The sequence below is a fragment of the Triticum urartu genome, chromosome 2A (genome assembly GCF_056163025.1).
Source record: "Triticum urartu cultivar PI428250 chromosome 2A, HENAU_Tu73, whole genome shotgun sequence".
In the NCBI taxonomy this organism is placed as follows: domain Eukaryota; kingdom Viridiplantae; phylum Streptophyta; class Magnoliopsida; order Poales; family Poaceae; genus Triticum; species Triticum urartu.
This window is the reverse complement of record NC_141874.1, coordinates 93,586,025-93,613,727: the sequence shown is the minus strand read 5'-3', so window position 1 is coordinate 93,613,727 and position 27,703 is coordinate 93,586,025. Positions and strand designations below refer to the sequence as shown.

The 27,703-nt window shown below is 45.0% G+C and overlaps 2 protein-coding genes across 2 annotated transcripts; one reads left to right on the top strand and one right to left on the bottom strand.

Annotated features, from left to right (window-relative positions):
• Nucleotides 1-12,545: 12,545 nt before the first annotated feature.
• Nucleotides 12,546-20,300, top strand: LOC125535973 (uncharacterized). Its single transcript, XM_048699056.2, has 12 exons — nt 12,546-12,695; nt 12,789-12,863; nt 12,953-13,126; nt 13,504-13,635; nt 14,107-14,249; nt 15,197-15,295; nt 15,405-15,533; nt 16,465-16,611; nt 17,916-18,017; nt 19,448-19,618; nt 19,707-19,786; nt 19,882-20,300. The coding sequence occupies exons 1-12, from the start codon at nt 12,650-12,652 to the stop codon at nt 19,931-19,933; spliced, it is 1,350 nt and encodes a 449-aa protein (XP_048555013.2). The 5' UTR covers nt 12,546-12,649; the 3' UTR covers nt 19,934-20,300.
• Nucleotides 20,301-25,316: 5,016 nt separating this feature from the next.
• LOC125535971 (uncharacterized) lies at nt 25,317-27,406 on the bottom strand. The gene has a single exon (XM_048699052.2). It carries the CDS (start codon nt 26,850-26,852, stop codon nt 26,001-26,003), a length of 852 nt encoding a protein of 283 aa, XP_048555009.2. The 5' UTR covers nt 26,853-27,406; the 3' UTR covers nt 25,317-26,000.
• Between the last annotated feature and the right edge of the window lie 297 nt (nt 27,407-27,703).

Here is a 27,703-nt window from a genome sequence, read left to right as displayed (position 1 = left end):
ACGCTCCAAGCAAAACACATATCATGTGGTGAATAAAAATATAGCTCCAAGTAAAGTTACCGATAGAAGTAGATGAAAGAGGGGATGCCTTCCGGGGCATCCCCAAGCTTTGGCTTTTAGGTGTCCTTAGATTATCTTGGGGGTGCTATGGGCATCCCCAAGCTTATGCTCTTGCCACTCCTTGTTCCATAGTCCATCAAATCTTTACCCAAAACTTGAAAACTTCACAAAACAAAACTTAAAGTAGAAAACTCGTGAGCTCCGTTAGCGAAAGAAAACAAAAGACCACTTCAAGGTACTGTAATGAACTCATTATTTATTTATATTGGTGTTAAACCTACTGTACTCCAACTTCTCTATGGATTATAAACTATTTTACTAGCCATAGATTCATCAAAATAAGCAAACAACACACGAAAAACAGAATCTGTCAAAAACAGAACAGTCTGTAGTAATCTGTAGCTAGCGCAAGATCTGGAACCCCAAAAATTCTAAAATAAATTGATGGAAGTGAGGAATTTATCTATTAATCATCTTCAAAAAGAAATTAACTAAATAGCACTCTCCAAATAAAAATGACAGCAGTTCTCGTGAGCGCTAAAGTTTCTGTTTTTTACAGCAAGTTCAACAAGACTTTCCCCAAGTCTTCCCAACGGTTCTACTTGGCACAAACACTAATTAAACACAAAAAACACAACCAAAACATAGGCTAAATAATTTATTTATTACTAAACAGGAGCAAAAAGCAAGGAATAAAAATAAAATTGGGTTGCCTCCCAACAAGCGCTATCGTTTAACGCCCCTAGCTAGGCATAACAAGCAAGAATAGATCTAGGTATTGCCATCTTTGGTAGGAAATCCATAAGTGGCTCTCATGATAGATTCATATGGTTATTTTATTTTATTTCTAGGGAAGTGTTCCGTGCCCTTTTTTAATGGAAATTGGAATCTAATATTCCCTTCCTTCATATCAATAATTGCACCAACCGTTATAAGGAAAGGTCTACCGAGAATAATAGGGCGAGAAGGATTGCAATCTATATCAAGAACAATAAAATCTACGGCACATAATTCCTATTTGCAACAATAAGAACATCATAAATTCTTCCCATAGGTTTCTTAATAGTGGAATCCGCAAGATGCAAGTTTAGAGAGCAATCATCAAAATTACGGAAATCTAGCAAATCACACAAAGTTTTGGGAATAGTAGAGACACTAGCACCCAAATCACACAAAGCATAAAACTCATGATTTTTAATTTTAATTTTAATAGTAGGTTCCCACTCATCATAAAGTTTCCTAGGGATAGAAACTTCCAATTCATGTTTTTCTTCATAAGGTTTCATCAAGGCATCAACGATATGTTTAGTAAACGCTTTATTTTGACTATAAGCGTGAGGAGATTTTAGCACGGATTGCAACAAGGAAATACAATCAATTAAAGAGCAATTTTCATAGTTAATTCCTTGAAATCCAATATAGTGGGTTTAGCAACATCTAGGGTTTTAATTTCTTCAATCCCACTTTTATCAAATTTAGCATCAAGATCAAAAGATTCAGAATTATTGGAACGCCTTCTAGGTAAAGGTGGATCATATTCAGTCCTATCATTATCAAGATTCATATTGCAAAACAAAGATTTAGTAGGGGACACATCAATAACTTTTAGATCTTCATCATTATTTTCATTGGAATCCGGTTTAGCGGCCATCTTATTGACTAAGGTAGCTTGCATATCCGAGATTTCAAGAGTTAATTTTTCAAGACGAGCAATTTGGGATCTTATACCATCAAATTATTTAGACATGTCATCGAGCTCTTTATTCATATAATTCATGAAACTTTTTTGTTCCTTAAGCTCATTTCTAAAGAAATTATTATGCTCAAATTGCAAAACCATAAACTTCCTGACGTTGTTTTCGATCTCCTCTAACCTTTTAAGGTGAAGATCACCAAATCTAGGTAGAGACATCGCGACAAACAAGCAAACTAACACACAAGCGAACAAAAGGCAAACGGGCAAAAAGAGGCAAATAGAGAGGAAGGATAGAGAGAGAGGGCGAATAAAACGGCAAGGGTGAATTCGGGGGAGAGGAAAACAAGAGGCAAATGGCAAATAATGTAATGCGGGAGATAGGGATTGTGATGGGTACTTGGTATGTTGACTTTTGCGCAAACTCCCGGCAATAGCGCCAAAAATTCTTCTTACTACCTCTTGAGCACTACGTTGGATTTCCCCGAAGAGGAGAGGAAGATGCAGCAAAGTAGCGTAAGTATTTCCCTTAGTTTTTGAGAACCAAGGTATCAATCCAGTAGGAGGCTACGCACAAGTCCCTCGTACCTACACAAAAACAATAGCTCAACGCAACCAACGCGCTTAGGGGTTGTCAATCCCTTCACGGTCACTTAAGAAAGTGAGATCTGATAGAGATGATAAATAATATTTTTGGTATTTTTGGTATAGAGATGCAAAGTAAAAAGTAAAAGCAAAGTAAAAGCAAAGCAATAATAAAGTGATGGAGATTGATATAATGAGAAAGAGACCCGGGGGCCATAGGTTTCACTAGTCGCTTCTCTCAAGAGCATAAGTATTCTACGGTGGGTGAACAAATTAATGTTGAGCAATTGACAGAATTGAGCATAGTTATGAGAATATCTAGGTATGATCATGTATATAGACATCACGTCCGAGACAAGTAGACCGACTCCTGCCTGCATCTACTACTATTACTCCACTCATCGACCGCTATCCAGCATGCATCTAGAGTATTAAGTTAAAAACAGAGTAACACCTTAAGCAAGATGACATGATGTAGAGGGATAGTTTCATGCAATATTATTAAAAAAACCATCTTGTTATCCTCGATGGCAACGATAGAATACGTGCCTTGCTGCCCCTTCTGTCACTGGGAAAGGACACCGCAAGATCGAGCCCAAAGCTAAGCACTTCTCCCATGGCAACAACAACCAATCTAGTAGGCCAAACCAAACTGATAATTCGAAGAGACTTGCAAAGATAACCAATCATACATAAAAGAATTCAGAGAAGATTCAAATATTATTCATAGATAGACTTGATCATAAACCCACAATTCATCGGTCCCAACAAACACACCGCAAAAAGAATATTACATCGAATAGATCTCCACGAGAGAGGGGGGACATTGTATTGAGATCCAAAAAGAGAGAAGAAGCCATCTAGCTACTAACTATGGACCTGTAGGTTTGAAGTAAACTACTCACACTTCATCGGAGAGGCTTGGATGATGATGTAGAAGCCCTCCGTGATCGATGCCCCCTCCGGCGGAGCTCCGGAACAGGCCCCAAGATGGGATCTCGTGGATACAGAAAGTTGCGGCGGTGGAATTAGGTTTTTGGCTCCGTCCCCGATCGTTTGGGGGTACGTGGATATATATAGGAGGAAGAAGTACGTCGATGGAGCTTCGAGGGGCCCACGAGGAAGGGGGCGCGCCCTCCACCCTCGTGGCCGCCTCGTGGCTTTCTTGACGGAGGGTCCAAGTCTCCTGGATCTTATCTGATGAGAAAATCACGTTTCCGAAGGTTTCATTCCGTTTGGACTCCGTTTGATATTCTGTTTCTCCGAAACACTGAAATAGGCAAAAAAACAGCAACTCTGGGTTGGGCCTCCGGTTAATAGGTTAGTCCCAAAAATAATATAAAAGTGGAAAATGAAGCCCAATATAGTCCAAAACAGTAGATAATATAGCATGGAGCAAAAAAATTATCGATACATTGGAGACGTATCAATAGTGCAACTTATTTGTGGCACTACCATTTGGGTCATATTGGTATAAAGCGCATGAAGAAACTCCATACTGGTGGACTTTTGGAATCACTTGATTATGAATCACTTGGTACTTGCGAACCATGCCTCATGTGAAAGATGACTAAAACGCCGTTCTCCGGAACTATGGAGGGAGCAACTGATCTGTTGGAGATCATACATACTGATTATGTGGTCCAATGAATGTTGAGGCTCGCGGCGGGTATCGTTATTTTCTTACCTTCACAGATGATTTAAGAAGATATGGGTATATCTACTTAATGAAACATAAGTCTGAAACATTTGAAAAGTTCAAAGAATTTCAGAGTGTAGTTCAAAATCATCGTAACAAGAAAATAAAGTTTCTACGATCTGATCGTGGAGGAGAATATTTGAGTTACGAGTTTGGTCTACATTTGAAACAATGCGGAATAGTTTCGCAACTCACGCCACCCGAAACACCACGGCGTAATGGTGTGTCCGAACATCATAATTGTACTTTACTAGATATGGTGCGATCTATGATGTCTCTTACTGATTTACCACTATCATTTTGGGGTTATGCTTTAGAGACGGCTGCATTCACGTTAAATAGGGCACCATCAAAATCCGTTGAGACGACACCTTATGAACTATGGTTTGGCAAGAAACCAAAGTTGTCATTTCTTAAAGTTTGGGGATGCGACGCTTATGTGAAAAAGCTTCAACCTGATAAGCTTGAACCCAAATCAAAGAAATGTGTCTTCATAGGATACCCAAAGGAACTGTTGGGTACACCTTCTATCACAGATCCGAAGGCAAGACATCCGTTGCTAAGAATGGATCTTTTCTAGAGAAGGAGTTTCTCTCGAAAGAAGTGAGTGGGAGGAAAGTAGAACTTGATGAGGTAACTGTACCTGCTCCCTTATTGGAAAGTAGTTCATCATAGAAACTGGTTCCTGTGACATCTACACCAATTAGTGAGGAAGCTAATGATGATGATCATGAAACTTCAGATCAAGTTACTACCGAACCTCGTAGGTCAACCAGAGTAAGATCCGCACCAGAGTGGTACGGTAATCCTGTTCTGGAGGTCATGTTACTAGACCATGATGAACCTACGAACTACGAGGAAGCGATGATGAGCCCAGATTCCACAAAATGTCTTGAGGCCATGAAATCTGAGATGGGATCCATGTATGAGAACAAAGTGTGGACTTTGGTTGACTTGCCCGATGATCGACAAGCCATCAAGAATAAATGGATCTTCAAGAAGACACACGCTGATGGTAATGTTACTGTCTACAAAGCTTGACTTGTTGCGAAAGGTTTTCGACAAGTTCAAGGAGAATAAATGGATGCAAAAACTGCATTCCTGAATGGATTTCTGGAAGAAGAGTTGTATATGATACAACCTGAAGGTTTTATCGATCCAAAGGGTTCTAACAAAGTGTGCAAGCTCCAACGATCCATTTATGGACTGGTGCAAGCCTCTCGGAGTTAGAATAAACGTTTTGATAGTGTGATCAAAGCATATGGTTTTATACAGACTTTTGGAGAAGCCTGTATTTACAAGAAAGTGAGTGGGAGCTCTGTAGCATTTCTAATATTATATGTGGATGACATATTGTTGATTGGAAATGATATAGAATTTCTGGATAGCATAAAAGGATAGTTGAAAAAAAGTTTTTCGATGAAAGACCTCGGTGAAGCTGCTTATATATTGGGCATCAAGATCTATAGAGATAGATCGAGACGCTTAATTGGACTTTCACAAAACACATACCTTGACAAAGTTTTGAAGAAGTTCAAAATGGATCAAGCAAAGAAAGGGTTCTTGCCTGTGTTACAAGGTGTGAAGTTGAGTAAGACTCAATGCCCGACCACTATAGAAGATAGAGAGAAAATGAAAGATGTTCCCTATGCTTCAGCCATAGGCTCTATCATGTATGCAATGTTGTGTACCAGACCTAATGTGTGCCTTGCTATTAGTTTAGCAGGGAGGTACCAAAGTAATCCAGGAGTGGATCACTGGACAGCGGTCAAGAACATCCTGAAATACCTGAAAAGGACGAAGGATATGTTTCTCGTTTATGGAGGTGACAAAGAGCTCATCGTAAATGGTTACGTCGATGCAAGCTTTGACACTGATCCGGACGATTCTAAATTGCAAACCAGATACTTTTTTTTATTAAACAGTGGAGCTGTCAGTTGGTGCAGTTCTAAACAAAGCGTCGTAGCGGGATCTACATGTGAAGCGGAGTACATAGCTGCTTCGGAAGCAGCAAATGAAGGAGTCTGGATGAAGGAGTTCATATCTGATCTAGGTGTCATACCTAGTGCATCGGGTCCAATGAAAATCTTTTGTGACAATACTGGTGCAATTGCTTTGGCAAAGGAATCCAGATTTCACAAGAGAACCAAGCACATCAAGAGACGCTTCAACTCCATCCGGGATCAAGTCCGGGTAGGAGACATAGAGATTTGCAAGATACATACGGATCTGAATGTTGCAGACCCGTTGACTAAGCCTCTTCCACGAGCAAAACATGATCAGCACCAAGGCTCCATGGGTGTTAGAATCATTACTGTGTAATCTAGATTATTGACTCTAGTGCAAGTGGGAGACTGAAGGAAATATGCCCTAGAGGCAATAATAAAGTTAATATTTATTTCCTTATATCATGATAAATGTTTATTATTCATGCTAGAATTGTATTAATCGGAAACATGATACATGTGTGAATACATAGACAAACAAAGTGTCACTAGTATGCCTCTACTTGACTAGCTCGTTGATCAAAGATGGTTATGTTTCCTAACCATAGACAAAGAGTTGTCATTTGATTAACGGGATCACATCATTAGGAGAATGATGTGATTGACTTGACCCATTCCGTTAGCTTAGCACTTGATCATTTAGTTTGTTGCTATTGCTTTCTCCATGACTTATAAATGTTCCTATGACTATGAGATTATGCAACTCCCATTTACTGGAGGAACACTTTGTGTGCTACCAAACGTCACAACGTAACTGGGTGATTATAAAAGGTGCTCTACAGGTGTCTCCAAAGGTACTTGTTGGGTTGGCGTATTTCGGGATTAGGATTTGTCACTCCGATTGTCGGAGAGGTATCTCTAGGCCCACTCGGTAATACACATCACTTAAGCCTTGCAAGCATTGCAACTAATGAGTTAGTTGCGGGATGATGTGTTACAGAACGAGTAAAGAGACTTGCCGGTAACGAGATTGAAATAGGTATTGAGATACCGACGATCGAATCTCAGGCAAGTAACATACCGATGACAAAGGGAACAACGTATGTTGTTATGCGGTTTGACCGATAAAGTTCTTCGTAGAATATGTAGGAGCCAATATGAGCATCCAGGTTCCGCTATTGGTTATTGACCAGAGACGTGTCTCGGTCATGTCTACATAGTTCTCGAACCCGTAGGGTCCGCACGCTTAAAGCTCGATGACAGTTATATTATGAGTTTATGGTTTTTGATGTACCGAAGGTAGTTCAGAGTCCCGGATGTGATCACGGACATAACGAGGAGTCTCGAAATGGTCGAGATATAAAGATCGATATATTGGACGACTATGTTCGGACACCGGAATGGTTTCGGGGAGTTTCGGGCATATACCGGAGTACCGGGGGGTTACCGAAACCCCCCGGGGAGACTAATGGGCCTATTGGGCCCTAATGGAGAAGAGGAGGGGTGACCAAAGGGCAGCCGCGCGCCCCCTTCCCCCAGTCCGAATTGGACAAGGAGGGGGGGCGGCGCCCCCCTTTCCTTTCCTCTCTCTCTCTCTCCTTCCCTCTCCTCTCCTACTCCCACATGGAAAGGGGGAGTCCTACTCCCGGTGGGAGTAGGACTCCTCATGGGGCGCGCCTAGGGTGGCCAACCCCCTCCTCCTCCTCCACTCCTTTATATGAGGGGAGGGAGGCACCCCTTGGAGACACAACAATTGATCCCTTGGATCTTTTAGCCGTGTGCGGTGCCCCTCTCCACCATAGTCCACCTCGATAATATCGTAGCGGTGCTTAGGCGAAGCCCTGCGACAGTAGAACATCAACATCGTCACCACGCCATCGTGCTAACGGAACTCTCCCTCAAAGCTCGGCTGGATCGGAGTTCGAGGGACGTCATCGAGTTGAACGTGTGCAGAACTCGGAGGTGTCGTGCGTTCAGTACTTAATCGGTCGGATCGTGAAGACGTACGACTACATCAACCGCGTTGTGCTAATGCTTCCGCTTTCGGTCTACGAGGGTACGTGGACACACTCTCCCCTCTCGTTGCTATGCATCACAATGATCTTGCGTGTGCGTAGGAATTTTTTTGAAATTACTACGTTCCCCAACAGATTTTTCACTTCGTATGGCTGAGAGGTATCTCTGGGCCCACTCGGTAATGCATTATCATAATGAACTCAATGTGACTAAGGAGTTAGTGATACGTCTCCAACGTATCTATAATTTTTGATTGTTCCATCCTATTATATTATCTGTTTTGGATGTTTAATGGGCTTTATTATGCACTTTTATATTATTTTGGGACTAACCTATTAACCGAAGGTCCGTGTGCAAATTGCTATTTTTTTTGCCTATTTCAGTGTTTCGCAGAAAAGGAATATCAAACGGAATCCAAACAGAATGAAACCTTCGCGAGGATCGTTTTTGGAACAAACGCAATCCAGGAGACTTGGAGTGTATGTCGAGGAAGCAGCAAGGAAGCCACGATGCAGGAGGGCGCGCCCCCACCCTCGTGGGCCCCTCGTGGCTCCACCGACCTACTTCTTTCGCCTATATATACTCATATACCCTGAAAACATCCAGGAGCACCACGAAACCCTATTTCCACCACCGCAACCTTCTGTGCCGGTTAGATCCCATCTTAGGGCCTTTTCCGGCGCACCGCTGGAGGGGGAATCAATCACGGAGGGCTTCTACATCAACACCATAGCCTCTCCGATGATGTGTGAGTAGTTTACCACAGACCTTCGGGTCCATAGTTATTAGCTAGATGACTTCTTCTCTCTCTTTGGATCTCAATACAAAGTTCTCCTCGATTCTCTTGGAGATCTATTCGATGTAATTCTTTTTGTGGTGTGTTTGTCGAGATCCGATGAATTGTGGGTTTATGATCAAGATTATCTATGAACAATATTTGACTGTTCTCTAAATTCTTATATGCATGATTTAAATATCTTTGCAAGTCTCTTCGAATTATCAGTTTGGTTTGGCCTACTAGATTGATCTTTCTTGCAATGGGAGAAGTGCTTAGCTTTGGGTTCAATCTTGCGGTGTCCTTTCCCAGTGACAGCAGGGGCAGCAAGGCACGCATTGTATTATTGCCATCGAGGATAAAAAGATGGGGTTTATATCATATTGCTTGAGTTTATACCTCTACATCATGTCATCTTGCCATGCGTTACTCTGTTCTTATGAACTTAATACTCTAGATGCATGCTGGATAGCGATCGATGTGTGGAGTAATAGTAGTAGATGCAGAATCATTTCGGTCTACTTGTCACGGACGTGATGCCTATATACATGATCATGCGTAGATATTCTCATAACTATGCGCTTTTCTATCAATTGCTAGACAGTAATTTGTTCACCCACCATAGATTATGCTATCTTGAGAGAAGCCACTAGTGAAACCTATGGCCCCCGAGTCTATTCTCCATCATATTATTTCCCGTCAACTTGCCAAATTCTATCGCCATTTATTTTGCAATCTGTACAAAAAAATACCAAAAATATTTATCTTATTATCTTTATCAAATCTCACTTTTGCAAGTGGCCGTGAAGGGACTGACAACCCCTTTATCGCGTTGGTTGCAAGGTTCTTGATTGTTTGTGCAGGTACGAGGGATTTGCGTGTAGTCTCCTACTGAATTGATACCTTGGTTCTCAAAAAACTAAGGAAAATACTTACGCTACTTTGCTGCATCACCCTTTCCTCTTCAAGGGAAAACCAATGCATGCTCAAGAGGTAGCAGTTAGCCACGAGATCATGTATTACAGAACGAGTAAAGAGACTTACCGTAACGAGATTAAACAAGGTATGGGGATACCGACGATCGAATCTCGGGCAAGTAACATACCGATGGACAAAGGGAATTGTATACGGGATTGATTGAATCCCTGACATCGTGGTTCATCCGATGAGATCATCGTGGAACATGTGGGAGCCAATATGGGTATCCATATCCCGCTATTGGTTATTGGCCTGAGAGGTGTCTCGGTCATGTCTGCACAGTTCCCGAACCCGTAGGGTCTACACACTTAAGGCTCGGTGACGCTAGAGTTGCAATGGGAAATTGTATGTGGTTACCGAAGGTTGTTCGGAGTCCCGGATGAGATCCCGGACGTTACGAGGAGTTCCTGAATGGTCCGGAGGTGAAGAAATATATATATGGGAAGTGCAGTTTGAGTCACCGGAAGGTTTCGTGGGTTATCGGTATTGTACCGGGACCACCGGATGGGGCCACCTACCCTGGGAGACCAAGTGGGCTGAATATGGGTGGGGACTAGCCTCTTAGTGGGTGCGCCCCCAAGGGCCCAAGGCGCCTAGGGTTGGAAACCCTAGGGGGTGGGGGCGCCTCCCACCTGCTTGGGGGGCAAGTCCCCCCCGGCCGTCGTCCCCCCATCTAGATGCATCTAGGGGGCCGGCCTCCTCCCCCTTCCCCCTATATATAGTGAGGGAGAGAGAGGGCAGTCGCACCCCTTCCTCTGGCGCAGCCCTCCCCTCCCCCAACTCCTCCTCCTCCGTAGTGCTTAGCGAAGCCCTGTCGATGAACCACGAGCTCCACCACCACCACGCCGTCGTGCTGCTGGAGCTCTCCTTCAACTTCTCCTCTCCCCTTGCTGGATCAAGGAGGAGACGTCCCCGGGCTGTACGTGTGTTGAACGCGGAGGCGCCATCCTTTCGACTTTTGGATCGGATCTTCCGCGATTTGAATCGCCGCGAGTACGACTCCATCAACCGCGTTCTTGTAACGCTTCCGCTTAGCGATCTTCAAGGGTATGAAGATGCACTCCCTCTCACTCGTTGCTAGCATCTCCTAGATTGATCTTGGTGACACGTAGGAAAATTTTAAATTATTACTACGTTCCCCAACAGTGGCATCATGAGCTAGGTCTATTCGTATATTCTATGCATGAGTAGAACACAAGTAGGTTTGGGCGATGATTTGGTCAATTTGCTTACCGTTACTAGTCTTATCTTGATTCGGCGGCATTTTGGGATGAAGCGGCCCGTACCGACCTTACACGTACGCTTACATGAGACAGGTTCCACCGACTGACATGCACTTGTTGCATAAGGTGGCTAGTGGGTGTCTGTCTCTCCCACTTTAGTTCCACATGACAGGTTCCACCCTATCATGCTCCTCCACATATGCTCAACCTTCATCGCCTGCCTGTCGTGGCTGTCGACATGTTCTTTCCCCACCTCTCGTCTAGCTACACCTCCACACCTCGCAGGCATACTCCCGGTTGGTGTACTGGTCTGCACGCCGGATGCCAAGTTGGGTGGCGTCTTTGTTGAAAAGGGATTACAGAGCATGATGTTGTACATGCGCGGGGACTTGACGCGGAGAGCTGCGACTATGTCGGACTGCCCGTGTATGGCTTCGCCCCGCGGAACATCATGTCTGTGTTTTGATTTTCGGCCGAAAAAACGGATTTCGGCCGAATCTCGGCCTGGGGCGGAAAGTATCTTTAGGCCGAAATTGGTCAAATTTGGTAAATTTTGGTCAACTTTAAGTCAAATTGTAGTCAAAATTTGGTCAAATTTCAGCCGAATTTTTTGAAAATGACTGAATTTCGGCCATCTCGGCCTAGGGCGAAAAAAATCTCAAACCGAAAATCAAAACACAACATCATGTCCGCCTATTCTTTCTGCCGCCGCCGGGCGACGGTGTCGAGCTCCACGGGTTCGGCGAGGCTACAACCTAACCATCGTATGCCTCCCATTTGAGCCGGGAAAATGCACGGAGGTCGCCCCGCACGGCGGCTTGCTCTGTATTCTAAACACCACATATGAGTTTGGCAACGCTGGAGGGGATGTAGATTGCGGCGACGGCGGCGACATGGACTCCGTGAGTGCTGGCCGCTCGCAGGAGGTTCCCGGGTGGGAGAAGTGCTCTTTGTGGCGCACTAGCTAGGAAAGCAGATGAGGTACACGTGAGGGCCGAGGGGAACCGGCTTTCCAGGAGGCGGAGGCGCGCAGGCGGCTGAGGTGCGAGCAGACCTCATAGTCATCTCGGAGCATGTCGAAGAAGGCGAGCTCGTCCGGGTGCAGCGAGCCGCCATACTGCTCGACGAAGAGCGGGGCGTCGCACGAGAGGAGCTCGAGTAGGGCGGTCTTTCGCCTTAACAGGGACGGCACGGCGTGAAGAAGGGCAGCGGGGAAGTAGGGGCTGTTGACAGAAGAGAGCCGAGTAGCCATGCGGTAAATCGTCACGGGCTCCATGGCTGGTGGGCATACGCGGCAGCCAATGCTCAGGTTCATTCATGGGATGCTAAGAAAGATGAGAAGGATGAGCTTGCCACGTAAGCAAGTCAATTGTTAGGACAGGTCAACATATACCACATCAGTGAAATACGTTGGATACGGTAGCAGTGATCGTAGAGTGACACATTCACACAACTTCAGTGACCGTATTCTGACACTTTCTAAATACAGTGACGGAAGTGAACCCTAGTGTCAAGTTTGAGTACTATAGATGTAATTCACTCCCCTGTGCCGGGATTTCAAATCAAAATTCAAACCCTCCCCCCTCCTCGCTCGCTCTCACCCTCTTCCCGCATCCCCAAACCCCTCCCCTCGCAGTTCCAAAAAAAAAAACCTCGCTCCCCGACCGATCCGCCATGGCGGCGCCGCCGCAGCAACCTCGCTTCCCCTCCGCCGCCGGTGGTAAGCGCCTCCCCGCGTACGATCCCGCGCCTCGACCGCGCACCCGAACCCTAACTAAATCCGCTCGCTCACTCTCCCTCCCCCTCCCCGCAGTCGCGAGAGCCATCTCTTCGATGCAGGACACGCTCCTCGACGCGGCCTTCAAAGGCGACCTCCCCCTCCTCAAGAGTGAGTTCCCCCCTCACCCGCCTCCCGATTTCGGCCCCCGGCTGTTTGGCGTTCCTCCGAGCTCTGATTTTTTGGGGGGGCGGTTGCAGGGGTGGTGTGGGTGCTGGATAACGGCAAGGGCCGCCCCAGGGAGGCGGTGGAGGCGGCGAGGGCCGACGGCGGCATGTCGGCGCTGCTGATCGCCGCGGCCAACGAGCAGCTCGAGGTCTGCAGCTACCTGGCCGGGGAGCTGCGCGTCGATGTGGATGCTGCAGATGATAAGGGTCTGTTCCTTTCCAAACGTTGCTTGGTTGCACTTATGAAAATGCCCCAAAGGATTTAATGGTGCCATTAGAACTTCAGTTTCATCTCGCAGGGACCGAAACTAAAACTCTACAGTTGATTCTGCATATTTATGGGTCTTTTAATAAAACTTTTAAAAGTGAAATAGTTAGTCCTGTTTGCCAAACAGTGCCTCAGCGACCTCCACATTCTAACTCCTGTGATACCTGAATTTCATGTATCTGTCGTCCCCTAGTTTGTAATCTTGCTATCATATTTCTAGATGTCATGTTCGGTGAGGAGTTTTCAGATGTGCATTTCTTTGCTGATCCTGAATTGACTTGCGCCAAATAAGCCTCGTGGTATGTGTGCTTGACAGGTAGAACACCTCTTTTTTATGCGGTGATGAGTGAAAGGATTGCTGTTGTCAAGTGTCTACTTGATCATGGTGCTGATCCAGACAAAGCTGATGAGGCCGGGCTAACTCCTCTACATGCTGCTGCTGGAATAGGTCCTCTCTATTCATATGTTATCTCTGTTTTGCACGTGTGCACCACAGTTTTTGAATTTTTGTTTCTAATATATTTTGTGGCTGTATTATGTTCTTACTACAGTTTGTTTGACCAAACTTCCAGGGCAACTTATGTTTTCTTTCCCTTAGGTTAGTATGGAAGTAGGTTATCTTCAAATTCGGTAGTTAAATTCTATTCAGCTCTCAGTTACACCACCCTTAAAAGTGAAATAGTTAGTCTCCTTCGTTTATTTCAAAAGAAATTGGTTTAGTCAACTTATTTGGCTAGACGAGTAGGCGTAGTTCTTGTTTCTATGGAACATTGACCCCTTTAGCATGATCTTCGTAGCCTATATGCAGGGAAAACTGAGGTCTGCCAGGAGCCAGATAAAATAAATTAAAAAGATTGTCAGAAAAAAACTTACCATCTTATTATGTAATAAGTACCTTCATATTGCTTCTTTTATGCAGGAGATTGTGAAATGATAGAACTGTTGCTTGCAAAGGGAGCTTATGTAGACCCGATAGCTGAGGAGATTGGGACACCACTGCATCTTGCTACTAAGGAACAACAAGTCGGTGCTATGAAGACTTTATTGGAGCATAATGCAGATGTAAGCTTAACTTCATGCTACTTCTGCCTTAAGTTGCATGTTCAACTGTAAACACAAAATAGAGCTTTAATTGTTTGCCTTTTCTCCATTTGTTCGTTAACTGTATTGTTCTCATGCTCCATTCTAGTTATTGTTTGGTACTCTTGAAGCTGTTTTGTTCTTTTGCTAGTATGCAAGTTATGGTGTGATCATTGTTCTTTGCAGCACAATTAAATCTTCAAATGTCTGTTACTTCTTTCTTCCCTGCTGCTTCTAGTTGTCTAATTTTCTAGTTATATGTTATTGTTCAAGATCTCCTAGGGAGCAACTGTTACAAGAATCATTAATACTTCATTTCACTTTTGTTCAAGTCCGTAACATTGTGTTCTCCAACCTATAGTCTGGGCCGTAGCTTATAATCTTCATCCTTATGCAAGAGTAATGTTTAATGTTTGTTTGGAATCTCCACTATTGTTTTCTGTGGAAGCTACTATACGTGCTTTCATGCACCTATAATTTTCAAAGTGCGAATTGCATGTGTTGATCAATTTCTTCTGGGTGCATTGTCATTTTGTGCACTTGCCATAATGATTGATTTCCTATCATGGCTGCTACTTTTATGTAGTAATATATGGTACTCCCTCTGTAAAGAAATATAAGACATTTTAAGTCACTACTTTAGTGACCTAAAACGTCTTATATTTGTTTACAGAGGGAGTACCAATCATCAATAAAATAATAAAAGTCTTCTAGTCAAGATTTAACAATAAGGCGACTATTGCAACATTGTACTTATTTGTGTTTGCAAATTTCAACGTCGCAGGAGCCAGGAGCTGTTTCCTACTTTTTTTAGTTAAAGCTTGGCATAGATATATGGTTATGCATACTTACCTTTCTTTTTAATCATTTTTCTATGTCCAGTTATTATCATCAATTAATAGCAGCTAACGTGCTTCACATCTCACTAGTGCAACAAGACGTACATGAGCTATGGACTTTATCCTATGACACCCCTCTTTCAGGCTGTAAATGTATCATCACTACAATGCGTGAAGCTCCTGGTTGAGGTTTGTTTACTTTATTTCAATATTCAATATTTTCCAACACTTAAGCTTGGAAATCAAGTTCTTTACTTATTCACCATACATAAAATGTGACATTCCTTTTATGTGATAGGCTGGCGCTGTTATCAACCCAGATTGTATTGAAACTGTTTCACTTGATTCTGCAATGGGAAATGACAGCTCAACAGAGTGCTTAAATTTCTTACTGAAGGCTGGTGCCAAGCGTAATGCCTCTAATGATGTAAGATTTACTTCTTTGCCACTAGTAAACACAAGCGTATGACACTGTTCAAGACTTAAGCATGGAGCATAAGTGCCACTTATTTCCTATCCATAGTTTGTCGGTGCTTTACTACGAAACCATGCATTCACCATCTTTCCCTGTTGGACCCTTGACCCACCTAACTTAGCATAGGCATCTTGTACATGAGGTATGTTGCTGTGCTATGTGGCTCCATGGGATTCCATGCTATCTGTTCTCTTCTGTTTGTGGAATATATAAATATGCGATACATGTCGTATGAGATGTTTAGACTATTGATGTTTGTTGAAATATTGGTTCTTGCTTGGGTAAACTTCCCTGTAATTATTGTTTAATTTACATACTAACAGGCTGTAACTTTTTCCCAGTAATGCTGCATAGATATTTTGTATTGTTTCGGTTGGATGCCCAGTAAAATAAGTTTTCCTACTTTGAGAAGCAGATAGAAAGAAATGAGCCATCAAATATTAGTATTACCATTATATATCTGTCGAGGTTCAGTTTGATGTTTTGTTGTCATGTACTCCCTCCGTCCCATAATGTAAGACATTTTTTAACACTAGTGTAGTGTCAAAAAACGTCTTACATTATGGGACGGAGTAGTAATATTCAAAATGTGGTAATTGCTCTTGTCATGACCTGAGTTTTTTTTTTGAAATGTTGTACATCTACCTCCAGTGAGAACACTGACTGGAGTGAGAATATAAGCGATTCACTTCATGGTAAGAGTTTTGCAGCCTCAGTGCCACACTGCCACTTATCATTGTTGAACCAAAATTTGTCATGTCAGACAACTTAGGTGCTTGTTTTTTTCCTGGCATTGTAAGTTCGGTCAGGTGGTGCTAATGTCAGAGAAGAGGGTGAGTTGTGTGTTTGGTGGATTTTATGAAAACGACTTGTTGTTTTTCAGGCTGCTGTCCACGCCAGCGCCAGAGGACGAGTCGCTGGCACCGCTCGGCGATCTGGCAGAGGACGAGGACGTGACCAGGGGCCGCGACAACAACAGGAGCAGCACGTTGCCTGTGGGGAAGAGGTCGAGGTCAAAGTCAATCCTAAGGTGCTTATTGGATAGTTATTCAGTCAGTTTTATCATCTTTAGGGCCTATTTAGTTTGTGGCTGCAGTTTGCCACATCTTAGGTAGCCAAGTTTGGCCTAGCACGCCAAACTTCTCTTCAGCAGGACTCAAATCTCAGTTACTATCTTTATAGCCAAGTTTGGCTACAGCTGTGGCAGACATTTTCTTCTCCATAAAATTTTGTGGCGGTCACAAGCCCACAACTGTGGAGGAAATAGTGGTAGACCATGGCAGTGAGCCAATTAGTAAACTGTTATGTTTGTAACTCTGCATTCTATTGGTAGCAACATCCTAGTGGAGGACATTATCCACGAAACATGGCACCAGGTCCTTATGTGCCTCCAGTTTCTTCTAGAATTAATCTATGTCTAGTACCGAACAGTCTGATTGGATTCTTGCTATGTGACTTGAATGTGCACATAGCAAGTTGGGTCCTTAAGGATTCTTGCTATGTACATTTTGGGCTGAAAACTTTAATGTGCATTTTGGCTTGTGACACCACATGATGCTTAAGTTGACTAATGACTTGGCTCAAAACAATTTGACTGTCCTACACTTTATTTGTGTTTCCACATGAAAAATATATTGATCAAATGCTATATTTGGCTTCCTTTCTAGATTGAGTTGTTACAATATTTTTAACGGAAGTTGTTACAATATTGATAAATAGGTTAGTAAAGAAATACTAAGAATATTTTAAATATCAAATTTGTATCTTACGTTCGCTTTTAGGTAATGTGCGATGGAACATGTCAAACTGAAACAGTTCAAATTTAGCTATATTTTTCTTATGCTGACCAATTTGACTTCACATATTTAGGTCCTGTTTGAAATGGATAAATTTAGTTTTTTTTTGCAGGAATTACACCTATTTATGTGAAAATCAATTCATGAGATTCCAGCATTCCATACTAGGCATACTAAGGGAAATGATGGCAATTTGTTTTTTGATCTTGCTTGAAACTATCATCTACTATCAGTGTGCACAAGAGGGAGTTACTAATTGTGACATTATCTTAAATCTTAAGATCGTATAGAAAATAAGAGATGAAAGGGGTTGCACACGTACACTAGAAAAATATGTGTGAGGTGAAAATTTCAAATTTATGAGGAGACTACATTTCTGGTTGTTAAAGTTTCAATTGGTATTGGGGCCTATTACCCAATAATATTTATTACAGTATATTGCTATATTTACAGAACAGTCCTATGTATTTTCTTTACTATTAAAGCATTTTTCTATTCATTACTCATGTCTCCATCTTATTTGGTATTTATGGTTCAGGATGAACATGCGACTAAAAGGGAAATAGCACAGTTGAAGTCATCTGCGATTAAAGCAATCGAGAGTAAAGATTATTTTTCTGCAACAATGTGGTACACTAAGGTATGTTACAACGCCATATGTTGTATTCTTTCCTGCTTCTAAGTTATAATTCTTTGGCAGAAAAGAAAGCACGTGAACCTGGAGATTTTCAAACAGGCTTCTAGCTATGTTTGAGTCACCAAATGGCAAAGGCCTAGTTATTGAAAAGGAAACTTGGTCAGTGGCATTGTCAAGGGATAACTACCTTGAAAATAAGGCTAGACTGACTGGAAAGGGATTAGCTGGGCACTGATTTGTATGTTGGTATTATGTTGCTTGCAGATTTTAATAGTCTCCTCTTGTATAGGTGTATCAGATCTTGAAACCTAAAACTAGAACTCTTTCTTTATCTCTGCCCCGTTCCAAACAAAACACAATCATTTATTTCTTTTGCCCTGGATGCTTGTGCGCCAGCCCCATTAAGTTTCTTAACTCATGCTAGGTGACTAATCCTACTAGCCAGCTTATGCTCCTTGTGTGCCAGCCCCATCATGCATTCATGCCCTGGCTGCTTGTCCGATTTGACTCCTGTTGTTCTAGCAGGCTTTCCCAGCCACAACAGTTCAGCTGGGAAAAGTAGAATGAATTCTTTCCTGATTTTCCTTTGGAGAGGACATAATTGGATTTGCTGACCTGTTGCCTTCTCCTTACGTGCTGCATTGCATGTGGGAGGTGCAAATGAACCTATGTTTAGACAATCTTCTGTTTTTCAGAGCCAATAAGCTGTTTTTGAACCTTGACATTACTGCAGATACATTTACCATGAAGTAATTTTTTTCTAAAAGCTCACCTATTGTTAGAACTACCAGTTGGATGGATGGAGAAATCAGTGAACCTACTGCTCGATTGGTTGGCTCACTGCTCTGCTCTCGGTAACTGTGCGTCAAGCCCACTATCAACAACTTAGGGGCGTCGGACTGTCTTGCAGCTGCAAAGGATGTTGCCCGGGATAAACTCCTACTAACTGCTATGCCTTTCTTTTTACTGCCTTGGTCATTTCTTTTTTCCTGCTTCCATAGAATGATGCTGAAAAATAGAATCTTGTACTCCAAAAGTAACTTATCTCCCATTCCCCCATCCCTGCCAACTCGAAAACTAGTAAGCAAGTCCTCAGTACAAGACAACTGGTCTGGTGTCGACCAAAAACAAATGTCATAAGGGGGCTCGTTTTGCTTGTCGCCATTCCATATTTTTACGGGGGGTTAGGAAATAATCAAGTAGAACTTATTTGGTCCGCAATTGACTTTACTTCAGTATTGTCCTATATTTAATGAATTATATATGAAAAAGCTTCTGAGATTGGCTTCTTTTCAAGAAAATCAAGGTTTTTGCATGATTCATTAATCTCTTGCACTAATACTAGTCAATGAGCAGCCATTTGCAGATTTCCAATTCACAAATTCGTATCTGTTTCGATACTCAGCAAATCTTCTTTAACTTGTTGGATGCAGGCAATAGAGCATGACCCTAATGATGCAACCTTGTTCTCAAACAGAAGCCTCTGCTTGCTTCGCATGGGTGACGGACAGAGGGCTTTGCTGGACGCTCTTGATTGCAGAGGAATGCGGCCTGACTGGCCAAAGGCCTACTACCGGCAGGGTGCAGCTCTGATGTCACTGAAGGTGGGATCGAAGATCCTGCTGGCTACTTCATTTGACCAATGCATTTTTTTTTGAATAATTCGTTCACAAGGCCATCATTCATCACCAGGACTACACGAACGCGTGTGTGGCGCTTCTTGATGGATTCAAGTTGGACCCGGAGAATGCCGAGATGGAATCTGCATTACGGTATCCATCTACCCCTTTTGTTGTCGCATGCTTACTGAAAACTTTAAACTTTATGAATGCTGGTATCGAGCACTGATTGTGGGTGTGATGTGCAGGGAAGCTATGGAATCTTTGAAGATATCGAAAGGCGGCGCCAAGGCAACATGATATGAGCTTGAGCTTTGCACTAGTGCTGAAGATAGATGCATGCAGTCACCTCTCGTGAAAAAAAGACATCCTCTTTTCAAGTCCTTTTTTTTCCTGCAAAGTTTATTTCGTGCACTAGTGTGGAGCTGTGCCCTCGAGATGATCAAGTAATAACTCCCTTAGTCATGGAAGTGCAGTTTGTTATCTTTACTGAGACCGGTCATGTTGGTAGCAATTGACTCAAATTTTTTGCTTGCTCTTATACGCTATCATTTGCACACGTATATATGCAGGTATGGATACTGGTGATGGTCCTAGAAGCTGACATTTCATATTGAAATTATCACAACGATCCTGGTGAAAGAAATAAAATTACAGTTTTGTCTTCCCTTTTCTCCAGTTTTCTCTTTCCTATGACATTCCACTCAGAGAGATTTTATCTCCAGTCGGCAACAGAATGTTAGTTGTTACAATATGGGTCTGAGCTCATTCGACCGAGACTACTTAACCAAGTCTCAGCCGAGTGATGTCACCATAGTTGTGGTGCTACGAACGGCATGATTGGATGCTGCAATCGGTGGTACGACAAGCTGCAACGGGGAAGGTAGACGCTGCGAGACATGCTGTGAGCAACGACGACGGACGCCGGAACAGATGAGGCTTAGTGCTGCATACAACGATGGTGGAATCTGTGAATGACAAAACAATGTGCTTTGAGCGATGAGGGCGAACACAACAATGTGACATGACATGCTGCAGCCAGTACCGACGGATGCTGCGACTGATGAGATGAAGTGCTGCAAGCGGTGGGAGGAAGTGCTACGAGGTCCGTTTGACGTTGTTCAACTAGCACGAATCTCCGCACAAAGATCCAATGGTTAGTCTAAGCCGACTGAGCTTGAGCAAACCCGTTAGTACAAAATTGTCTTCCCTAAAATGAGATAATAATAAGGAAACTAACAAAATCAGCCGGCTCTAGTATATAGCAAGATTTGTCCAATCCCAACCAATTATATAGCGCGTGGTAACTCAAGAGTCAAGACGAATCACGATCGCATCATTTTTTTCTTTCTTTCTCGCGGACTATCACGATCTGAATTTCCTCCCACGATGTTGCGATCGATCGTCGCCCGATCTCAGCCCCTTCTCTCCCACCTCCGGTGGCGAGCAGCCGCCGCTCCGGGCGCTGCCAAGCCAAGGATCCTCCCATCACGTGCGTACGCCACCGACGACGACACGGCACGGCCCAACGGAGCTGATGGCAGGACGGCGGCGGCGGAGTCCAATCTGCGGCGGCATCTGTACGTGGTGCTCAAGGAGATGCGCTCGGTGACCCACAGCATCTACAAGCTCGACGTCGACGACCTCCACGACGGCGAGCACGCGACCGTCGCGGACGAGCCCTCCGCCTGGGCGCCACGTTGGTGGGCACATACAATGACACGCACTTCGATGCCGTCGGCAGCAACATCGTCATGACGACTCACTCCAGCACCCTCTCCGTATTGTTCGCCGGCACTCCGTACTTCCTCACCTTGGTGTACGACACCAAGACGGGGAAGCTGGACGGCGGGAGGCCTCCACACGAGTTCCCGCCCGGCCCCTTCGACTCCGAGCCCGACGGCGACGTGCTGGAGGCGAGGGAATGGTTCCCGTCTCACCCCTACCAATCCGCGCCCGTCGGCGACAAGCTGTGGGCGCTAAACGGCGAGGAAGAAAACACGCCAGGCTACTTAGCATACGAGGAGCCTGACGAGGAGTGGGCCTGGAAGATGTGCCGGCGGCCGCTCCCGCTCGACGCCGGCGGCGGCCGCAGCCGTGTCATGTCGCACGCGGTGCACCCGGACGGCCGCACCGTCTTCGCCTCGTCCTCCTTCACCTTCTCGCTCGACACCAGGCGCTGCCGGTCGGCGCGCCGCGGCGACTGGCGCCTGCCGTTCCACGGCCGCGGGCACTACGACGGCGAGCTGGGCGCGTGGGTCGGGATCCGGGAGGCCGACGGCACCGACGGCGGGGTCAAGGGAAGTCCCTACCTTTGCTCCTGCGACGTCCCGGACCTCGCTGGCGTCGACGTCGAGGGGCCGGTGCCGGCGCCGGCGCCGGCGTGGAGGATGTGCGATCAGGAGCTCACGTTCCTCAAGACGCCGGTGAACCTCGGGTGCCGCGCACTCGTCCACGTCGGGCATGGGCGGTTCTGCCTCGTCGAGGTCGTGCCGGCGGCGTCGGTCGCCGAGGGAGCGGAAGCTAGGGGTGGAGAGTGCCTGCTCCATGTGACCGTGTTCCGCGCTGAGCATTGCAAGAACGGCGAACTCGTGGTCACGCCGTGCCGACCTGGCCGCTCCTACCTCGTGCCCAATTGTTCTCTGTGCTTGCCCGGCGCGTTCTGGATTTGATGATGTCTAGGCCACCATTTTGCACAACAGGATCTTAATGTTCAACTAGTTCCTTCAAACCTTATTTCTTATTTTAAGTCAGTGTGCTTTGTGAAAATTTCTTTCGACTTTGTGAAAATAATGCAACACAAAGGAGTGTAGTCATTTGTGTGCTCAGCATCACCCTACTGCTTCGTCCTCCACGTCTCGTCGGTCCAACATTGTCCTCTCGTAGCACTACATCGCCTTGTTAGGCCTCAGTTTAATCTACATTTTCACAGACCTTCCAACCAAGTAATACTTGCCCCCTCCTTTGGTCCAATCACAGATTGCCACTTCAAATTTACCCCGTAAAAGGCCCGTAACACTCCGTTGATGTAGCATTGCTCCTCCTCACCAGAGCCAACGGAGGATCTTGGCTAAGCATTGCCCTCGTAGTCCGCGCTAAGCATTGCAAGAACAGCGATCCTGGCGAGGGCTGCCGGTTATGCAGGAGGATCGTGCCTTGACAGTCATGTATGCGAACTGCTACTGCTAGCCGACTACACATCCTGTCATGATCACAATCTCAACAGTTGCTGTCGAAGCAGATTTTGAAGCAAGAGTAGGCAGATTTTGATGCAGCAAGATCAAGTTGTTGCAGCTTGGATTTGAGTTTGGAGTCTCAAGGAAACCACTCTCAAGGAATAAAAACAACTGCACATCAGAGTTCAGAACGGTTTTTTTGGAGACCTGAAAGAAGTTCAGAAAGATCTTGGAGACCGTGATCTTATGTTTCACCATGGCAGAAAAATGCAGCAGAGCTAGCGATGGGAGAAGCTTCACCGTGTGCATTACCCATGCAACAGTAGCAGGGAATTGTCTTTTGGTTTGCAAGGATAGACGGCAAATGACAATGAGATCAACAACGTAATAAACCGCCTTGTTCTCTGAAATGTACTAATGGATAACCTTTACAGAGGATCTTGCTGATGATAGGATATGTTGGGGGTAGTGAATTGACAGTCTAAATTGGTTTGTCAGGTGACATACCAACCATCGGTTGCTGATTCAACATGTATGTTCCATGCTAACTGACGCACGCGATGATTACCCAGTGAGTTTTTGCAGCAGGTCTCCCTCATCATATTTTCACAAGCACAGAGAGAATTTTGATCAACCTTAAAATTGACCAATCAGATCCAGCGATTCCAAGCAATGCCTTGAAATTGGACCTTAAAATGGACACACTTTTCCATTAGGTTAGTTGGACAAATTTTGTATGCGTTGCTTCGATTTGGTGTCCATTTAGACCTTGTAAGTTCCATCTCATGGATTATATGACCTTGCAAAGATTGTACTTTATGCTGTGCAGACCCAGTTAGATGTTTATTTTCTACTTGAAATTGCACAAGTTGGTGGTTTCTCTTCCAACGATATCACAACCTCTGTGATGAACAGGTAACGCTAGTTTAGAGTTTTCTTCACTTAAGCACTCTGACGCCAAATTATAAATTATTTATTTATGTTTAATAATTCGAATGAAAAGCTAACATGATATGAGAAAAGCCAGATCAATTTGTCAAATAGCTGCACTATGCTGCAACATTTTTCACATACTTGACAATCAGATTACAGTATATCAAACCAGAAAAATCTTCTAACCAATAACTGTCGCAAACATGGTTATGTGGTTCACCGTCCAAAAGTTACTCAAATGGTTTGCACAAATTCAGGTCAACAATTTTTCATTGATACATATCTGAAACTGATTACAGTATGACTTGGTAGTCGGTACATCAAGGACTTGATAGTCGGTACATGGAGATCGCGATGGTATGTTTCACCATCCAGCACTCGGCAGAAAAATGCAGCAGAAGCAGGGGATTGTCTTTTGGTGAACACGGATAAAAGACTAATGACAATGAGACCAACAACAGGATAAACCACCTTGTTCTCTGAAATGTATAGATAAAAAATGGACTACTGGATAACCGTTACAGAGGATCTTGCTTATGATAGGATATGTTGGGGGAGTGAATTGACAATCCAAATTGGTTTGCCATGTTCCATGCTAACTATACCCAATGAGTTTTTGCAGCAGGTATACCTCTCATCATATTTTCACAAGTACAGAGATGATTTTGAGCAACCCTAAAATTTACCAACCAGATCCAGTGATCCCAAGCAATGGCCGGGTTAATTAGCTGGACCTTAATATGGACACACTTGTCTAATTTCTTTTCAGTCTAATGAATTGGCAGCATTCCTGCCAATTTCTTTGAAAAAAAGTAGCAATAACATTACTCTGTTTTCAAAGTTTCCGAAGACACTGCAATCACCAAAATAACTGAGAAAATGTATGCACAGTTCTTTGCATCATCCTTGCTTGCACAGAGAAACCTATCTAAACAAGATATGATTGCCATTTGAGCACAACAAAATCATCAAACTGTAACCAACTAGAAAAGAAATAAGAGACGAGTTATTTGCAGTCTCCCATGGGCGTACTGACCATTAGAGATCCACTAGAGATTCAGGGTTACATATGACAAACTTGATGAAAACAATATCCACAAAAGTTGATGAAAACAGCATACTTAGAGTTTCACAGATGAAAACAGAAGTTGTAGTCACTTGAGATCTTAGTTCTTAGATCCACACAAAAAATCCACTCCTGGTACCTTGGGGGGTCAAAAGCTAACATTATCTGAGAAAAGCCAAATCTATTTGTCAAAACTGTCCCAAACATGGAGACATGGTTATGTGCTTCACCACTCAAACGAAGTATTGTGAAACCAGACATGAATCGATTGGATCCGTGAGTCAGCGCACACTTTTCTGACGAGAGCAGAGCAGCGGAATGTTTTAATAAGCCATAGAAGCATACGAAAAAAACATATATACAGAAAGTTACTCAAATGCTTTGCATAGATTCAGGCCAACAATTTTTCATTCATATCTGATATTGAAAACAATATGACTCAGTGAGCAGCAGAATGCTTTAAGAAGCCACAGAAGCATACAAGAATAAATAGATACGAAAAGATTACTCAAATGCTCTGCAAAATTCAGGCCAACAATTTTCTCATTCATATCCAAAATTGGTTACAGTATGACTTGATAGTCGGTACATCAAGGACTTGCTGAGCTCAAAGCTTCACCCACACATACACACAAGAGTTCACTAACCAATGGTACTCTTCGGAAACTGCAACTTTAACTCACCAAGACGCCAATGCCTAAGAATCCAAGTCAGCCAAGATTAATTTTACAGGAGAGTCAGCATAGTCTCCAGACGCTAGGCAGCTCACATGATTACTGTGTGTATCGACAAGTTCAATTCTACTCCTTTTTCCTGCTACAAGCCGGGTAGCAAACGGGCGTTTTGCATTTTGCGGCGAGTGCGTTTTACGCTCTGTCTCGTGCCGGAATTGCAGTACATGAGTTTCCAATTTTTTTGGCTTATCTGCTTCACTTTGATTTATTGAAAATGCCCTTTATTTACTTAAACCCTTAACTTAGGACCAGGTGTGGATGTAGTGTAACTATGCCGCACACATCTTAACAAGGTTTTTGCTGCCTAGCTAGATGGAGACTCTGCCGACACCCTTGTAAAATTACTAATGACTGAAAGGGATTCAAAGAACACTAGTAATCTTGGTAAGCAAGTGCAGAACCTAGAGATGCAAAGATTAAATGAAACTCATGTGTGAATGGTTTAGGAAGGTAAAAGACTAGCAAGGGCGTAATACCAGTGGATGCAGCCAAGCAATTGGTTGCTTCATTGGTGCTGCAGCGGTGACACGGTTTTGCTTCGGAACCTTGCAGCTGAGCTCCCCCATCCCCCTTCTTGCGCGTAGAGTTGAAGCTGGAGTCGCCTTCTTCACACTGGGCACAGCAGCAGTGACTGGCAATGGTGTTGAGCCGACGAAAGAGCGAGCCTTGGAAGCGACGGGACGAGAGACAGCAGTGGCAGGCAGGCAGAGTGGAGCCTTGGAAGATGGGCGCTTGCGGTGGTGGCAAGCGGACTCCTCGTCTTCAGCCATCTGGCGTCCACGGGCACGGATCGCGCACCGGACATCCACGGGGTCAGCACCAGCAGCAGCCGGCAAGGTGGTGGCAGACCCTGGGCGCGCGGCGGAGGCATCGAAGGAGCCGGGCATCGCCGGCGCATGGCTGCGTTCTCCGTGGTTGACACACCAGACACGGATGGGATCAGCACGGGTCGCCTTGGCAGGAGCAGCGACATCAGATGCGGCCGTGGCGGCGTAGCGATGGGGACGCCCTCCATGGTCGACGCCGTAGCGGCGGAGTTCTTGGGCGGCTGCGGCAGCCTCCTTGGCGAGGCCGTCTTCCTCGAGACGGCGCTGGAAGTCGCCGTCCCAGCGGGCGAGGGACTCCCGGGACTCACCGGTTGCCTTGGCAAGGCTGTGCTTGGTCCAGTACTGGAGCACCCTCTCGAGGACGCGCGAGGGCACCCGCATCTCCAGCGGGCGGGCTTGGGCGGCGGTGGGGCGATAGTCCCACGCCGGAGCGACGAGCACCTTGCCGTCGGAGCTACGGAGCTGGAGCACCTTCGCCGCCATGGATGGCGTCTTGGATTGGATCTGGGGATCGGGGAGGGAGGCGAACGAATCAAGTTGGGGCAGCTGCTCCCACCGCGGCTGCCCTTTTATTTACCGGAGAGCTCCCAATCCTTGCCGGGCGCGGATTAGCAGCTGTCGCCGGCTGAACTGGAACTGAAATCGAACTCGGCTGCGGCAATCTTACGCGATGGCTCGTGACTTCCGGAGGGTTCACGGGGGGCAAGCCCTTGGCCGTGTACCCGCGCTGTCCCCGCGCTGGTCCGGGCAACGTACTGGTCGGCGCGCGGCCACGGCCATTCCATCAGCGGGCAGGCGCAGGAACCCGAGCTCGGCGGCGTCCTGGAGATCTTCTCCTGCTTCACTGGGGCATGGAGGAGCGGCTCAGCAAGTCAGCCTCGGCTTCTTGGCGCTCTGCTGGTCGCCCCTCTCCATCGCCGCCTGCGAACCAGCTGCAACCTGCATCTTCACCCCTGTCTCTCTCCGGTGTCCGGTGTCTCTGAAATTGCAACTGGTTGAGTGAGCGGCACACGGTAAAAGAAGCAACTGGTCTCCTACTTCACAATCTGAAACAATACATTTAGAGTAAAATGCACTGGCGGTACTTGAACTTGAGAAGAAAGCATGCTTTGATCACTGTACTTCAAAATACGACCAATACGGTCACTCAATACGCCTACACGTGATTATACGGTCACTATTCACCGTACGCCACTCGTCGCCGCTCCATTTAACCACTTGTTGACCAATCCGAGGCGACAGCTGGCGTTTGCGGGGGTTCTCTGGGCTTTTTACAAGGAAACCCTTGGCTGGCTCTGTAATTCCTACAGCTCCTTGTCCATTCGGCTTCGATC